The following is an 18,312-nucleotide window of genomic DNA, read 5'->3' on the forward strand; positions in this document are numbered from 1 at the left end:
AATGCCCACATCCACATATGCTTCTCTTAAAACAAATATCATTATTAAAATGACAGAATGCCAGAAAAGTTTATCTCTACCAACCAGGATATTGAAGATGCCGTCTGTTTTAACTGTGGTCATATGATGAACAACCATTGGTTCACGATGTGTCACGCCAACGGATGCAGTCTATAAAAGTGGCAGCACTTTTGCATCCTTTCCAACCACTGGGACACCCTCAGCTTCTAGAGCAGAAGGGCCACGAGACTCAACAAGATGAAGGCTCTGCTGTTCAGTCTTGTCCTTGGACTGCTTGTTGCCAGTCAAGGTGAAGCTCAGACAGACCTCTCACAGGTACCAGGGCATTTGCACGGTGGTCCAAGCTTGGGAGGAGTTCTTAGCGTGTATCCGTGTGAGTGTCCTTTTCGAGGTTTGGTCATGTGGACTGCTAAGTCTCGCCATCTCCCTGCAACTGAAAATTGCTCCATTCACTGGCTCTACGCCTGCTGTTTGTCATGTCTGTATCATCTCTACCATCCATTCATCGGCTCTCATGTATGTTCACTACACTTGTAAAACCGAAGGATGATCTCACAGCTGTTGGATTGGGTCTCTTGCATTTGACAACATAGCTCAAGCTATCTCATTAATACCTCAATTATTTCCTTTATCTGACTTGAGTTTTCATATGATTTTATACCTAGAGCTGTGTTCATAAAGATAGGTAACTTCTGCTAAGTGAAAGGGCAGGGAACCTCCTGAGGGATGCTGTCGGGCAGAATTTACAGAGATGGACTAAGATTTCTGAACAGATCTTTGCTTTTAGTTTACAGGAAGATGGTTAACCGAATACCTGGCAGCCAGTAACATAGAGAAGATCACCGAGGGGGGCCCATTCCACGCTTTCATGCGTTACGTTGAGCTTGATGAAGATAATGGCACAATACACTTCCAATTTTATGTCAAGTAAGTAAAACTCACCCAAAAGGAAAACACCTGTAAACTCTGGCCTGAGGGAGGATGTCTCTTCCCATCTGCAGGAAGTTCTCTGGGTGATGTTGAGAGGAAGACGCCCTGAGCTGTGGGCCTGAGCAGGGATACTCAGCTGGGGGGAGGGTAGTTTCTCTGTGAGCACCAGGGAATGTCCCGAAAAATCTGCAGAGAGGGGAAACCAGAAGCTCCACTATCATCAGCTCATTAGAGTAAAAAGGGACACAGCCGAGGAAAGAGGCTCATGTCCTGGAACCCACAGTTCCCACCAGGCTCTTGACCCCTTCCTGCAGAATTTGTAAGAGACGGTTCCCACTGAGCCCAGAAGTGAGAACAGTGGGGAGAGCACACAGTGAGCTCTGCCCTCGGGGCTTCCTCACGGGAGGTTTCAACATCACTGAGTTTCCCAAAGTCGTCAGAGCCCCTAGTGACTTTCCCAAGTCCCTTCCCAGGCGCATCCATTGCACGTGACAGCAGTTCGATCACTGGTTTGGGAAGATCCCCTGGAGGAGGAAATGGTGACCCATTTCAGTATTCTTGCCTGGAGAATCCCATGAACAGAGATGCCTGCTGTTCTATATAGTCCAAGGAGTCGCAAAAAGTCAGACGGCACTGAGCAACCAAGCACACACACACATTGATCCAAGTACCATTCATGGAATGTCCACTATACTGCAGACGGTTCCTAGGAACGTGAAAAGTATGGCAGAAATCAACACATTTGTTCAGCAATTATATCCTACCCACTCCATCCGAAAAAACAAACCAGAACATGGAACCTTAGGTATACATTGTGAGGAATAAAAATATTAAGAACAGAAACATCTAAATATGTTATGCTTGGAGATATTGCTTTATAAATATATATCACGGATTATGTATTATATATAAACATACGGTTCATAGCATCAGTTCATTCGCTCAGTCGTGTCTGTCTCTTTGCGACCCCATGAACTGCAGCAAGCCAGGCCTCCCTGTCCATCAACAACTCTCAGACTTCACTGAAACTCATGTCCACTGAGACGGTAATACCATACAACCATCTCATCCTCTTTCGTCCCATTCACCTCTTGCCCTCAATCTTTCCCAGCATCAGGGTTTTTTCCAAGGAGTCAGTTCTTTACATCAGGTGGCCAGAGTATTGGGCTTTCAGCTTAGCATCAGCCTTTCCAATGAATATTCAGGACTGATTTCTTTAGGATGGACTGGTTGGATCTCCTTGCTGTTCAAGTGACTCTCAAGAATCTTCTCCAATACCACAGTTCCAAAACATCTATTTTTCGGTGCTCAGCTTTTTTTTTAAATTCCCGCCTCACATCCATACATGACAACAGGAAAAACCATAGCCTTGACTAGACAGACCACTGTTGGCAAAGTAATGTCTCTGCTTTTTAATGTACCATCTCGATTGGTCATAACTTCCCTTCCAAGGAGTAAGCGTCTTTTAATTTCATGTCTACAGTCAGCATCTTCAGTGAATTTGGAGCCCAAAAAATAAAGTCTGACACTGTTTCCACTGCTTCCCCATCTATTTCCCATGAAGTGGTGGGACCAGATGCCATGATCTTAGTTTCTGAATGTGGAGTTTCAAGCCAAACTTTTCAGTCTCCTCTTTCACTTTCATCAAGAGGCTTTTTAGTTCCTCTTCACTTTCTGCCATAAGGGTAGTGTCATCTTCATATCTGAGGTTATTGATATTTTTCCTGGCAATCTTGATTCCAGCTTGCACTTCTGCCAGCCCAGTGTTTCTCATGATGTACTCTGCATATAAGTTAAATAAGCAGGGTGATATATACAGCCTTGACGAACTCCTTTTCCTATTTGGAACCACCGTGTTGTTCCATGTCCAGTTCTAACTGTTGCTTCCTGACATGCATATACGTTTCTCAAGAGGCAGGTCAGGTGGTCTGGTATTCCCATCTCTTAAAGAATTTTCCACAGTTTATTGTGATTCACACAGTCAAAGGCTATGGCATAGTCATTAAACCCGAAATAGATGTTTTGGAACACTTTTGCTCTTTTGATGATCCAACAGATGTTGTCAATTTGATCTCTGATTCCTCTGCCTTTTCTAAAACCTTCTGGAACATCTGGAAGTTCACGGTTCATGACTTGTTGAAATCTGTCTTGGAGAATTTTGAGCATTACTTTGCTAGTGTGTGAGATGAGTTCAATTGTTTGGTAGTTTGAGCATTCTTTGCTATTCCCTTCCTTTGGCATTGGGATGAAAGCTGGCATTTTCCTGTCCTGTGGCCACTGCTGAGTTGTCCATATTTATTGCCATATTGAGTGGAGCACTTTCATAGCATCATCGTTTAGTATTTGAGATAGCTCAACTGGAATTGCATCACCTCCACTAGCTTTGTTCATAGTGATGCTTCCGAAGACCCACTTCACTTCACATCCCTGGATGTCTGGCTCCTGGTCAGTAATCACACAATCGAGATTATCTGAGCCGTAAAAGTCTTTTTTGTATAGTTTTCTTTGTATTCTTGCCACCTCCTCTTAATATCTTCTGCTCCTGTTCGGTCCATTTCTGTCCTTTATTGTGCCCATCTTTGCATGGAATGTTCTCTTCAGTTCAGTTCAGTTCAGTTCAGTTCAGTTCAGTGTCTCAGTCGTGTCCGACTCTTTACGACCTCACGAATCACAGCACGCCAGGCCTCCCTGTCCATCACCAACTCCCGGAGATCACTCAAACTCATGTTCATCGAGTCAGTGATGCCATCCAGCCATCTCACTCTCCGCCGTCCCCGTGTCCTCCCACCTCCAATCCCTCCCAGCATCATACTACTTTCCAGTGAGTCAATTCGTCGCAAGAAGTGGCCAAAGTATTGGAGTTTCAACTTTAGCATCAGTCCTTCCAATGAACACCCAGGATTGATCTCCTTTTGAATGGACTGGTTGGATCTCCTTGCAGTCCAAGGGACTCTCAAGACTCTTCTCTAGCACCACAGTTCAAAAGCTTCAATTCTTCGGCGATCAGCGTTCTTCACAGTCCAACTCTCACATCCATACACGAGCACGGGAAAAACCATAGCCTTGACCAGACGGACCTTGATTGGCAAAGTAATGTCTCTGCTTTTTACTATGCTATCAAGTTTGATCATAACTTTCCTTCCAAGGAGTAAGCGTCTTTTAATTTCCTGGCTGCAATCAGCCTCTGCTGTGATTTTGGAGCCCCCCAAAATAAAATCTGACACTCTTTCCCCTATTTCCCCATCTATTTCCCATGAAGTGATGGGACCAGAAGCCATGATCTTCGTTTTCTGAATGTTGAGCTTCAAGCCAGACTTTTCACTCTCGTCTTTCACTTTCATCAAGAGGCCTTTGACTTCCTCTTCACATTCTGCCTTAAGGGTGGAGTCATCTGCATATCTGAGGTTATTGATATTTCTCCCGGCAATCTTGATTCTAGCTTGTGCTTCTTCCAGCCCAGTGTTCCTCATGATGTACCCTGCATATAAGTTAAATAAGCAAGGTGACACTATACAACCTTGACGGACTCCTTCTCCTATTTGGAACCAGTCTGTTGTTCCATGTCCAGTTCTAACTGTTGCTTCCTGACCTGCATACTATCTCTAATTTTCTTGAAAAGATCGATAGTCTTCCGCATTATATTATTTTCCTCCTTTTCTTTGCACTGATCACTGAGGAAGGTTTTCTTATCTCTCCCTGCTATTTTTTGGAACTCTGCATGCAAACGGGTGTATCTGTCTTTTTCTCCTTAGCTTTTTGCTCTCTTCTTTTCACAGCTATTTGTAAGGCCCCTCAGATAGCCATTTGCTTTTATTCATTTCTTTACCTTGGGCATGATCTTGCTCCCTGTCTCCCATGCAATGTCACGAACCTCCGTCCATACTTCATCAGGCACTCTGTGTATCAGATCTAGTCCCTGAAATCTATTTCTCATTTCCACTGTTTAATCATAAGGGATTTGATTTAGGTCATATCTGAATGGTCTAGTGGTTTTCCCTACTTTCTTCAATTTAAGTCAGAATTTGGCAATATGGAGCTCATGATCTGAGCCACAGTCAGGTCCCGGTGTTCTTTTGGCGTACTGTATACAGCTTCTCCATCTTTGGCTGCAAAGAACATAATCTATCTGACCTCAGTGCTGGCCATCTGGAGATGTCCATGTGTAGAGTCTTCTCTTGTGCTGTTGAAGAGGATGTTTGCTATAACCAGTTCGTTCTCTTCGCAAACCTCTTTTAGCCTTTACCCTGATTCATTCTGTACTCCATGGTCAAATCTGCTTGTTACTCCAGGAGTTTCTTGACTTCCAACTTTTGCATTCCAGTCCCCTATAATGAAGAGGATTTCTTTTTAGGATGTTCGTTCTAAAACGTCTTGTAGGTCCTCATGAAACCATTCTATTTCAGCTTCTTCAATGTTACTGGTTGGGGCATAGACTTGGATTACCGTGCTATTGATTGGTTTGCCTTGGAAATGAACAGTCACTCTTGCCATCTCTTGTTTTACCGCTTCAAATTGTCTTAATTCTTGCACCTAACATTCCAGGTTCCTATGCAATATTGCTCTTTACAGCATCGGACCTTGCTTCTATCACCAATAACATCCCAAACGGTCGTTGTTTTTGCCATCCCTTCATTCTTTCTGGATTTTGTGTCTACTGATCTCCAGTAGCATACTGGGCACCTACCGACCTGGGGAGTTCACCTTTCAGTGTCTATTATTTGCCTTTTCATACTGTCCTTTTCTTTACTCATCACTACATGTCTATGCCTATAGCCATAGGTAAGAATAGATCTGTATATTCTAAACATTTTGGCTCTTCACGTGAGCAAATTATGCAGTCTGAATCATCTTCCCCAGCGTCCTCTCTCAGCTGCTGCTGCTGCCAAGTCATTTCAGTCGTGTCCGACTCTGCGTGACCCCATAGACGGAAGCCCACCAGGCTCCCCCATCCCTGGGGTTCTCCAGGCAAGAACACTGGAGTGGGTTGGCATTTCCTTCTCCAATGTATGAAAGTGTAAAGTGAAAGTGAAGTCGCTCAGTCGTGTCCGACCCTTAGCGACCCCACGGACTACAGCCTACCAGGCTCCTCCATCCATGGGATTTTCTAGGCAATAGTACTGGAGTGGCTTGCCATTGCCTTCTCCGCCTCTCTCAGCACCAAGTTTAAAACTGTTATCAGTGTCTGCATGTGAAAGGAATCACGTTTTCCAAGCCAAATGAAAGGAGTTTGTCTGCTCAGATAAAATGTTGTGTATTTGCAGTTATGTGGGATAATTGTTGTGTTCCCACTTTGTGGTTGTTTTTCAGTGAGTTCAATGCATTTCAATTCCCTAATGACTAAGAGGGCTTCCCTAATAGTTCAGTTGGTAATAAAAGTCTGCCTGCAATACAGGAGACCCTGGTTCAATTCCTGGGTCAGGAAGATCCCCTGGAGAAGGGATAGATTACCCACTCCCGTATTCTGGCCTGGAGAAGTCCATGGACTATAGAGTCCATGGGGTCACAAAGAGGTAACATGAATGAGTGACTTGCACTTTCACTTTCAATGGCTGAGAACACTCACCACACTTCACTTTGGGCATTCTTTTCCAAGGTGTCTGTTCAAAAATTAATCCAGTTCCTGTGGGGTTAAATGCCTTTTAGTATTTTTTCATGAAAATTCTTTAAGTGGGCCAAATATACCTATATCACAGACATGTACAGAGGACAAATGTGAAGCCACGTACTCCTGTTATAGAGCTGACAATATATACTTATCATATACTATATCGATAAATTTCTTCATGATATCGTACAAACACATCGTGCATATTTAAGTGTTTGCTTGTGTAAGTGTCCGTGTGAGTGTGAAATGTGTCTGTATACAGACTTGTGTCTTTCAAGTTTAATCCTCATATGGTATTGTGATGGAGGAACAGTGTGTGTTTAGAGAAAATTAAACTTTTTTTTTAAATTTTGTGATTTTTGTCTCTCATATTGTCTAATGAGGGCTTCCCTGGGGGCTCTTACATTGTGTAATAAAGCCTGGTGGATTTCATGTTGTCTAATAAGGCCTGGTGGCTCTCATATTGTTTAATAAGGGCTTTCCTGATGTCTCAGAGGGTAAAGAATCTGCCTGCAATGCAGGAGACCCGGATTCGATCTCTGGGTCAGGAAATTCCCATGCAGAAGGAAATGGCAACCCACTCCAGTCTTCTTGCCTGGAGTTTCCCACAGACAGAGGAGGAGACTGGTGGGCTACAGTCCATGGGGTCGCAGAGAGTCAGACACAACTGAGTGACAAACTCTTTCCTTTCATTGTCTAATGAATCACTGCCAGGGTTGTGACCATGCTCAAGGTTTGTCTTGATGGCTATGCCTCTCAGTTCCAGAAACCATATAAAGGAAAAGTTCATTCTTTTTCTTTCTTCCTAAAATTCTAGATTTTGCCATGATTATTGTCTTTACACACGACCTGCTTTGTATCTGCGGTTATCTTCGGAACTACTAGTCAGATTTAGTGTGTCGCCAAATCATCCAGGCCGTTTGATAATTGCTGGATCTGAGACAGCATATGTTGTCTCCTTTGAAGGTCAATTTGTTCACCAGCATTGAGGTGATACCTGACACATATTCTTGGGTGTCATACAGAAAGAATCCTAAATATACATCAAATTTTTATTATGTTAATCAACCAACATGAATATTTTTTGTTTTTAAGGAAGAATGGAGAATGCATCAAAAAATATGTCTCAGGCACAAAGGAAGAAAACTATTATGCTATTGACTGTAAGTATGAATGTTTTACTGGAAAGACGACGTTCAGGTAGAAATCTTGGTCCCAATTTTCTTCAATAACCCCATACACCTGAATTCTACTCCCACTAAAAATCAGAGGTCAGGGACTGGAAAGCCTTCCCTCAATGGAGTGTTACTCAGCGAGACCAGATCCAGACATCCTAGACTGTGAAGTTAAGTGGGTCTTAGGAAGCATTATGGAGAAGGCAATGGCAAGTCACTCCAGTACTCTTGCCTGGAGAATCCCATGGATGGAGGAGGCTGGTAGGCTGCAGTCCGTGGGGTCGCTAAGGGTCGGGCACGACTGAGCGACTTCACTTTCACACATTGGAGAAGGAAATGGCAACCTACTCCAGTGTTCTTGCCTGGAGAATCCCAGGGATGGGGGAGGCTGGTGGGCTTCTGTCTATGGGGTCACACAGAGTCGGACACGACTGAAATGACTTAGCAGCATCAGCAGGAAGCATTATAAAAAACGCTAGTGGAGGTGACAGAATTCAAACTGTGCTCTTTAAAATCCTAAAAAGTAATGCTGTTAAGGGTTGTAAGCAATGTGTCATCAACTTTGGAAACCTTGGCAGTGGCCACAGAACTGGAAAAGGTCAGTTTCCATTTCAATCTCCAAGAAAGACCATGACAAAAAATGTTCAAACTTCCGCACAGCTATGCTCACTTCACATGCGAGCAAGGTTCAGTTCAGTTCAGTTCAGTCGCTCAGTCGTGTCCGACACTTTGCGACCCCATGAATCACAACATGCCAGGCCTCCCTGTCCATCACCAACTCCCGGAGTTCACTCAAACTCATGTCCATCGAGTCAGTGATGACATCCAACCATCTCATTCTCTGTTGTCCCCTTCTCCTCCTGCCCCCAATCCTTCCCAGCATCAGAGTCTTTTCCAGTGAGTGCTCAAGATCCTTCAAGTCAAGATTCAGAGGTACATGATCAGACAACTTCCAGAAATATAGGCTTTTTTTTGGAAAAGGCAGATGAACCCAATTAAATTGTCAAAATTCACTGGATCATGGAGAAAGCAAGGCAGTTCCAGAAAAAAAAACAATTTTTTTTTCTGCTTCATTGATTATGGTAAAACTTTTGACTTTGTGAATCACAACAAACTGTGTAAAATACTTCAAGATATGGTAATACTGGATTGCCTTACCAGGCTTCAGAGAAACCTGTATATGGATCAGTCAGCAATAGTGAGAACTGGACACGCAACAACAGATTGGTTCAAAATTTGGAAAAGAGTACAAGATAGTATATACGGTCATGTGGCTTCTATAACTTATATACAAAGTACATCATGCTGAGTGTCAGGCTGGATGAAAGACAAGGTGGAATCAAGATTGCTGGAAGAAATAGCAACAGCATCAGATATGCAGATGATACAACTTTATGGAAGAGAGTGAAGAGGAACTAAAGAGTCTCATGATAACGGTGAAAGAAGAGACTGAAAAAGCTGGTCTCAAACTCAACATTCAACACCAGGAAGATCATGGCCTCTAGTCCCCTCACTTTATGGCAAATAGAAAGTGCAAGAGTAGACGCAGTGACAGGTTTTCTCTTCTTGGACTCGAAAGTCTCTGTGGATTGTGACTTCAGCCACGTAATTAAATATAACTGATATTTGGAAAGAAGGCTATGACAACCCAAGAGAGCTTAGTAAAATGCAGATACATCACTTTGCCAACAAAGTTCCGTTTAGTCAACAGTATATTTTTTTTTCCCGCATTTATGTATGGATTTGAGCGTTGGACAGTAAAGAAGGCTGCGCAACAAAAAACTGATGCTTTTAAACGGTGGTGAGGGGGAAGACTCTTGAGAGTGACTTGGACTGCAAGGAGCTCAAACTAGTCCATTCTAAAGGAAACCAGTCCTGAATATTCATTGGAAGGACCGATGCTGAAACTGAAGTCCCAGTACATTGGCCACCTGATGGAAAGAACTGACTCATTGGAAAAGACCCTTATGCTGGGAAAATTTAAAGGCGGGAGGACAAGGGGATGACAGAGGATTATATGGTTGGATGGCAGTATTGACTCAAAGTACATGAATTTGAGCAAATTCTGGAAGGTCATGGAGGACAGGGAACTTGGTGCAGTACAGTTCATGGGGTCATGGAGAGTCAGACATGACATAGCGATTTAATATCAACAAGAACAACGTGGCTAACCATGAGTGTATAATTTTTATTTTGTAGGAGTCTCACAGAAAATTTACAACTGGTTTATGAACTAAGATCACGGGATCTATATTGAGATGGCACATTAGTGCCATTCACTTTTATTTAATTATTTTTAATTTTAATTGGAGGCTAATTACGTTATTGTATTGGTTTTGCCATACATTGACATGAATCTGCTCCGGGTGTACATGTGTTCCCCATCTTGAACCCCCCTCCCACCTCCCTCCCCATCCCATTCCTCTGGTTCATCCCAGTTCACCAGCCCCGAGCATCACTTTTTAAAAACAATCTTATAATATCTGAGTCCATTCAAAGTTCGATGGAGGAACTTGAACTCAAGGAAATCATCGAGAGTTCAACCATAAAGGCAGCTTCTATACAAAGCAATGGGCATGCTGGCTAAGCTTTGTATCTCTGAGCTCTTTATAATGGCCCTAATTAGAATTATTATTTTCACACAGCCTAAAGGATACATGTTTGATTAAAATTTAAACACATCAATATGTGGTCACAACCCTTTCCTAAACGAAGAAGTCACACAGTACATATGGCATAGCCACAAATTAGTAAAATTCATGCCTGAAATATTTCCCCATACTTTGATGGATAGCTTCTGATATTTGAAGTTTTCAAAATTGTGCTTTCATTTTTCTTATTCCCACTATATGGTTTCTTTTCGCCGAATCATGAATGCTTCCACTGTCTTTACCCTTCTCCATTTTTGCAATCCATTTTAGCATGAATTTTACACAGTGCCTAAAGGAGGAAGACAACAGAAATGCAAGACTCTAGGGTACCAGCCATTGCCGCGTTAAGGTTTGTTTGGAAACAGTGAAGTGTAGCTACCTCAGGCCCAGTTACCAGCAGTGGCCTTGATGGTGACCTGAAGCCCAGAAGACAGGTTTGCTCTCACTTCCCTATCACCTTCATTAACATCACAGTCAATTCATTGATGTTGCTATGTCCACCTTGGTAAATCCATGGTGAACCACAAGTGGTCACTGATAATCTGAGGACATTCGTTGTCTGAATTAAGCTGTCCCAACGTGAGAAAGGCTTGTGGACTCAGCATGGCTTTGGGAAAATTGCATATTCTTGTCAGGGCTATGAGAGTCTGAAGCTGCTTTGGATGCCTTCTTTTATTTTTTTTTAAGTACACTGATAATTTTCAGTGGCTCAGACTGAGCAGTGGTGTTTGCAGGCTTCAGGAATACAGATGTTCATTTTCACATTCCATGTTGCTGAATGATTGCAGGAAGGTGAGATGGAGGCCAGGAGAGAGAGAATGGACATAGAGGGTGTGGCGGTGACACACAGTAGTTCAGAGCTGCTTCTTGTCCAGACCCGCGGGCAGGGCAGAGGGGAGGGGCAGCGCTCTAGGTGGGGAAGGAGCTCACCACTAGGAGGTCACTGCCTACCTGTCCCAGCAGGCAAGCTGTCTTCACACCAACAGACACGACATGGGGCTGTATCATACTCCAGTGTGAAGGGTTGGGAAACACAATACTTAAAGTGCTCAAAAGGTTGCCTGGCCTGATGTCACCACTCAGGAACAGAAGGTGATGAACACAAGGTAGGCTGACATTGGCCAATAGAAACCAATTCCATGGCTGGGGTCACAGCAATACAAATAATTTTTGAACCTGGATTGGATAATATGTGTATGCTGCTTAAAACACTCTCGGGGACTTCCCTGGTGGTCCCGCGGATAAGAATCTGCCAGCCAGGGCAGGAAACATAGGTTCAGTCCCTTGTCCAAGAAGATCCCACATGCCGTGTCGGAACTAAGCTCATGTACCACAACTATTGATCCTGCTCTCTAGAACTCCGAGCTGTAACTACTGAAGCTCATGCACCCCAGTGCCTATGCTCAGCAACAAGAGAAGCCACTGCAGTGAGAAGTTCGCACACCACAGTTAGACTGTATTCCACCGTCCCCACAAGTGGAGAAAGCCCACGGGCAGCAGGGAAGACTCAGCAAATCAAAAATAATTAATTATAAATGCAGGAAAAGAATCTGTTAGGTTTATCAGCACACACGTTCTATAAAGCATCTTAGGCTTCTCAGAACACACATTCTATAAACCATCTTAGTAAGATAGCAAGGAGTGACTGGTTAATTATAGGAAAAGGTGGGGATGAGGAAAATCGTACCTCCTTCTGTTGCCATGGTTAACGGTAGCATTCTGTGCAGCATGAAGTGAGTTGGTCCATACACGATGGACCGTTCTTCATGCCCGCCGTGTGTCACAATAATCTAACTGACAGCAAGTTAAGGTGGGGCTCTTTTTATCTTTTCTCTCTCTCACAGTCTCGGGTCACAGTGAATTTCAACTCCTTAGTGGGGACGAGAACATGCTCTTAGTGTATGTTGTCAACGTGGTTGGACATGGCAAGGAGACAGAAGTGGTGGGATTATTTGGTAGGTATGATATTCTAAAATTCCCATAACCATTGTCATGTAACCCATACACTGTCAGGACTTTCATTCAGAATATAAGGAAGTGCTGACAGCATTCCATATTCAGGATGCAAGGCCTGCGTGTTTATGCTCACCAAATTAAGGATCCTGGAAGGTAATCTACCAAGAAACAGGAGGCCATAGGGTGCAGAATATCACATCATCAGGCATTTCACAATGATTCCTATGTGATCAAATCTTAAAAAAATGAAGTTTGCTTATAATATATCATTTTACATATGTAAACATATTTCAAGGCATGTCTGTAATGAAGCTGACTTTATTTCATGTTTAAAATTTTATTTATTTTTTAATTGAAGGATAACTGCTTTATAGATTGTACTGTTTTGTGCCAAATACCAACATGAATCAGCCATAGGAATACATATGCTTGTGTGAAAGTTGCTCAGTCATATCTGACTCTTTGTGACCCCATGGACTATACAGTCCATTGAATCCATCAGGCCAGAGTACTGGAATGGGTAGCCTTTCCCTTCTCCAGGGTAACTTCCCAACCCACAGATCAAGCTCAGGGCACCCACATTGCAGGAGAGTTCTTTCCTAGCAGAGTCACAAGGGAAGTCAATAGGTATATATATGACCCTTCCCTTTTGAAACTGCCTCCCATCTCCCTCCCACCCCTCTAGGTTGATATAGAGCCCCTGTTTGAGTTCCCTGAGACATACAGCAAATTCCCACTGGCTATCTATTTTACCTATGGTCATGTCATTTTGCATGATACTCTCTCCATACATCTCACCGTCTCCTCCCCTCTCCCCATGCACATACGTCTCTTCTCTATGACTGATTCTCCACTGATGCCCTGAAAATAAGTCCATTTTCAGTACCATCTTTCTAGATTCCATAGATATGCAGAGTCCATATGTATGTGTTATTATACAATATCAGTTTTCTGATGCACTGTAAGCCTTGGAACACATATAAGATAAATCTTTGACCTGTTCCATGTTTCAAATGCATTGTTCTTATCAACACTGATATCAGCCCCTCAAGTAACCACGCAGAAGCACTGAGAGGTGTGTGTGCCATGGGGACAACAGTTGTCTATTTCAGAAAAGGTTATTGGGTACAATGGCAGGTTCATGAAAGAGGACATCATGCCCTGTTATTATGTGTGATCCGGTGAGTGTGTCCATGGAAGGGGAGAAAGGTGGTTCCTACTCAGCTTGGTCTACAAACAGATATGAGAGTCAGGTATATACGCGAGGAAGGTGAGAGAAGCAAGTAGGTTCCATATTAGGATGGACTCAGCCCCAAATTCATGAAGATCCTGGTAAGTTTTTGGGGTCCAGGTCCTGATGCTGAGGAGTAGGTTGTCCTACTCACCAAGTTGGACTGGAGTCAATTCTTAAGACAGAAAGCACATGTTTGTGTCATGGGAACCATTGAAAGCTCTTAGATTCTACAAGTGAACATCTGATTGTCACGTTCCATTTCTTCTTCTGTAGATTCAGAAATTTCCATGGGTTCCCGGGGGTCGACAATTCTGTTTTTTGCTCGGTGATTTTACAGGCAAAGGAAATAATGTAGACTCGAAATACAAAGAGGAGTTCGACAACACGGTGAGAGAAAACGGGATTCCGGAAGAAAATGTCCTGAACTTCATCGACATTGGTAAAGGAATTATACTTTTTCCCCTGCCCATACCATTCACCTGGTGGGTATAAACCAGAAAACAAGTCAACTTATTCAAAATGTCTTCTTCCACATTTAATCTCTTTTAAAATCCTTTATTACAAGAAAGGAAGGAAGGAAGAAAACTTGGAAATGCTGGGGAGTGTTATTAATCGGTGGCTCTTTCATTTCTCCCATTTTGTTTTTCCCTAGATGACTGTCCAGAGGAGTGAAAAAAAAGTGACTCTGACACTCTCGTAAGTAAACTCAGTCCGTTATAAATGCTGCCCCTTCCAGATGAAGCAATAACGTAACACTGTTATTTCATATGTGTGAAATGTTTGTCCCACCACTTTAAATGTATCACTGAAGAATTTTCTGTTCTGTAATATCGCTTCTCTTGAGCCATATTATTATTTTTTTTTATTTTTTTTATTTCTAAAAAAGAATTTTATTAAAAAAGCACAAATGCAAAGAAATGAACAGAGGAAAATTTATGCGTCGAACCTGGACTGGTCACTTATGATAATATACATGCTACAATTCCATTCTCTCCAATCATTCCACCTTCACCCTCTCCCACAGAGTCCCAAAGACTGTTCTAAATGCCTATGTCTCTTTTGCAGTCTCTTATACAGAGTTTAGGTTACCATTTTTCTAAATTCCATATATATGCGTTAATATACGGTATTGATGTTCTTCTTTCTGGCTTACTTCACTCTGTATAATTGGCTCCAATTTCATCCACCTCATTAAAACTGATTCAAATGCATTCTTTTTGATGGCTGAGAAATACTCCATTGTGTATATGTACCAAAGCTTTCTTATCCATTCATCTGCAGGTGGACATCTAGGTTGCTTCCATGTCCTGGCTATTATAAACAGTGCTGCAATGAACATTGGAGTACATGTGTCTCTTTCAATTCTGGTTTCCTCGGTGTGTATGCCCAGGAGTGCGATCGCTGGATCATATGGCAGTTCTATTTCCAGTTTTCTGAGGAATCTCCACACTGTTCTCCATAGTGGCTGTACTAGTTTGCATTCCCACCAACAGTGTAAGAGGGTTCCCTTCTCTCCACACCCTCTCCAACACTTATTGCATGTAGACTTTTGGATAGCAGCCATTCTGACTGGTGTGAAATGGTATCTCATTGTGGTTTTGATTTGCATTTCTCTGATGATGAGGGATGTTGAGCATTTTTTCATGTGTTTATTAGCCATCTTTATGTCTTCTTTGGAGAAATGTCTGTTTAGTTCTTTGGCCCATTTTTTGATTGGGTCACGTAGTTTTCTGGAATTAAGCTGCAGGAGCTGCTTGTATAATTTGGAGATTAATCCTTTATCAGTTGCTTCATTTGCTATTATTGTCTCCCATTCTGAAGGTTGTCTTCTCACCTTGCTTAGAGTTTCCTTTGCTGTGCAGAAGCTTTTGATTTTAATTAGGTCCCATTTGTTTATTTTTGCTTTTATTTCCAATATTCTGGGAGGTGGGTCTTGGAGGATCCTGCTGTGATTTATGTCGGAGAGTGTTTTGCCTACGTTCTCCTCTAGGAGTTTTATAGTTTCTGGTCTTACATTTAGATCTTTAATCCATTTTGAGTTTATTTTGGTGTATGGTGTTAGGAAGTGTTCTAGTTTCATTCTTTTACAAGTGGCTGACCAGTTTTCCCAGCACCACTTGTTAAAGAGACTGTCTTTTCTCCATTTTATATTCTTGCCTCCTTTGTCGAAGATAAGGTGTCCATAGGAGCGTAGGTTTATCTCTGGGCTTTCTATTTTGAGCCATATTATTATAAACACTTTGATTAATTAACGCCAAGCAGCTGTGGTGAGAGAGTCTTATCCTACAGAAATCTTGCAGACTAGAGTCATCTGACAGAAGCAGGAATCCCCATGAGTTGGTGGAGATTATTAGTGTTCCCATCAGCCCTGACCTCGTGGTTGTCCCCACACATTCCTCCCCCAAGAGAATCGGTATGAAACAGAGCTCCGCTTCCCTGAAGCAGGGCTTCCCTGATACCTCAGTTTCTAAAGAATCTGCCTGCAATACAGGAGACCCCGGATCGATTCCGGGGTCTGGAGGATCTGATGGAGAAAGGAAAGGCTATCCACTCCAGTATTCTTGGACTTCCCTTGTGGCTCAGTGGGAGAGACCTGGGTTGGATCCCTGGGTTTGGAAGAATCCCTGGAGAAGCGAAAGGTTTCTCCAGTATACTAGTGTGGTGAATTCCATGGATTGTCACGGTCCATAGCATTACAAGGAGTTGGAGATGACCGAGCGACTTCCACTTTCACACTTTTCACAAGACTAGTGTTTGATCTCATATGATTCCGAGAGAAACAGTAGATGCCTTCCGACCACACTGTCTGAAACATGCTTTTGCAATATATTTCTACTCAGATGTTCCAAAAGGGAGATATTTAAACTTTCTAAACTAATACAACCTCCAGAAACGACACTAAGCTAAAGTATGGCGTTTAATGCTCTGTCGAGAAAGAATCTTAACAAAAGGAGTGACTAAAACACGAGCATCCAGGTGAATGTGATAACAGCGATGTGGTACCTATATTCAATGGAACATTACTCAGCCAGAAAAAGAAGCAACTAACTCTATTTACAGCAACATGGATGGACCAAGATATTTGTCACGCTGAGTGAAAGAAGTCAGAAAGAGAAAGACCAATGCCAGAAATGTCACTTCTAGGTTTCAGTTTAGTTCACTAATTGTCATATCCAACTCTTTGTGACCCCATGGACTGCCTTATTCCTGGCCTCCCTGTCCATCATGAACTCTCCGAGCTTGCTCTAACTCATGTCCATTGAGTCAGTGATGACATCCAACCATCTCATCCTTTCTCGTCCCCGTCTCCAACGCCTCCAGTCATCCCCGGCATCAGGATGTTTTCAAATAGGTCATTTATTCACATTAATTGGCCAAAGTATTGGAGTTATAGCTTCTACATCAGTACTTCCAATGAATATCAAGACTGATTTCCTTAAGGGTGGACTGGTTGGATCTCCTTGCAGTCCAAGGGACTCTCAACAGTCTTCTCCAACTCCACAGTTCAATAGCATCAATTCCTTGGCGCTCAGCTTTCCTTAGAGTCCACCTTTCATTTTAGTGTAGATAAAATGCCATGGTTCAGATGGTCACAAATTTGCCAACAATGCAGGAGACCCACATTTGATCCCTGTTTCAGGAAGATCTCCTGGAGAGTGAAATGGTCGCACACTCTAATATTCTTGCCTGGAGCATCTCCATGGACAGAGGAACCTGGTGGGCTACAGTCCAAGGGGTCACCGAGAGTTGCACACGGCAGAGTGACTTTCACTTTTGCATAGATATCACTTCTGCTTCGAATTTAAACCATGACATGGAGGAAACAGGCTCACAGACGTGAAGAACAGACTTGTGGTTGTGAAGTCGGAGGGACTTGTGTAAGAGAAGAATCGGGAGGTTTGTGGTTGAAAAGGGAAAGTGGAAGAAAGGGCTAGTTGCTCAGTCATGTCCGAATCTCTGCCACCCCATGCACCATAGCCTTCCAGACTCCTCTGTGCGTGGGATTCTGTAGGGAAAAATACTGGCGAGGGTAGACATTCCCTCCTATATAGGATCTCACCAGCACAGGGATCGAACCTGGGTCTCCTGAATTGTTTGCAGATATCTTACACTCTGAGAAATGTGGGGTTAGTAGATGCAAACTATTATATACAGGATGGATAGAGCACAATTTTCAACTGCATAGCACAGGGGACTGTACACAACACTCTGTAAAGCCTAAATGGGAAAAGAATCGGAAAAAGAATAGATCCTTGTTTTTGTAAGTATAATCACTTGGCTGTACACCTGAAATCAATGCAACATTGATAATCAACAGTGCTCTATACTTAAAAAGGTAAAGAAGTTAATTCTTGAAGACCCAAAGGAAAAAGGTTGTAGGATTAGAGTTGTCTGCTGCAAATACCGAGCCTTAAAATCATCACTAGGTGAAGATGTACATGCATTGTGAAATCATTACTCATAGAATCAATCCCCATGGGAAATTTCCAACCTTGTGTACATGCTAGGGAAAATTCCAAGGCAACTTGCTGTCACAGAGATGTGGAGTGTTGAGGTCCACCTGGAATTGGACACTGGATCAGCGACCAGCTCCCTGTATCCTGGACAGCTGACTGCCTGAGGCTCACGCCTGTCAGCCATCACACAGTCGACTCTACTAAACTCTGGTTCTGTTTTATTCACCTAGAGAAAGACTCACTGAGACCAGACATGGCCTTGTCTCCGTGGAATCAAGATCAA

At 42.9% G+C, this 18,312-nt stretch overlaps 1 protein-coding gene across 1 annotated transcript in view; it reads left to right on the forward strand.

Annotated features, from left to right (window-relative positions):
• Positions 1-258: 258 nt before the first annotated feature.
• The window catches only part of LOC148773025 (odorant-binding protein-like), a 71,179-nt gene continuing 53,125 nt past the window's right edge, over positions 259-18,312 (forward strand). Inside the window, exons 1-5 of the mRNA XM_088834376.1 lie at positions 259-336; positions 809-948; positions 7,652-7,719; positions 12,227-12,337; positions 13,910-14,011. Of these exons, the coding sequence (XP_088690502.1) occupies positions 259-336; positions 809-948; positions 7,652-7,719; positions 12,227-12,337; positions 13,910-14,011 (499 nt within the window). The remainder of the gene's footprint in view (positions 337-808; positions 949-7,651; positions 7,720-12,226; positions 12,338-13,909; positions 14,012-18,312) is intronic.

Source organism: Moschus berezovskii, chromosome Y, assembly GCF_049115385.1.
Source record: "Moschus berezovskii isolate FMDL1 chromosome Y, NW_MosBer_1.0, whole genome shotgun sequence".
Taxonomy (NCBI): Eukaryota; Metazoa; Chordata; class Mammalia; order Artiodactyla; family Moschidae; genus Moschus; species Moschus berezovskii.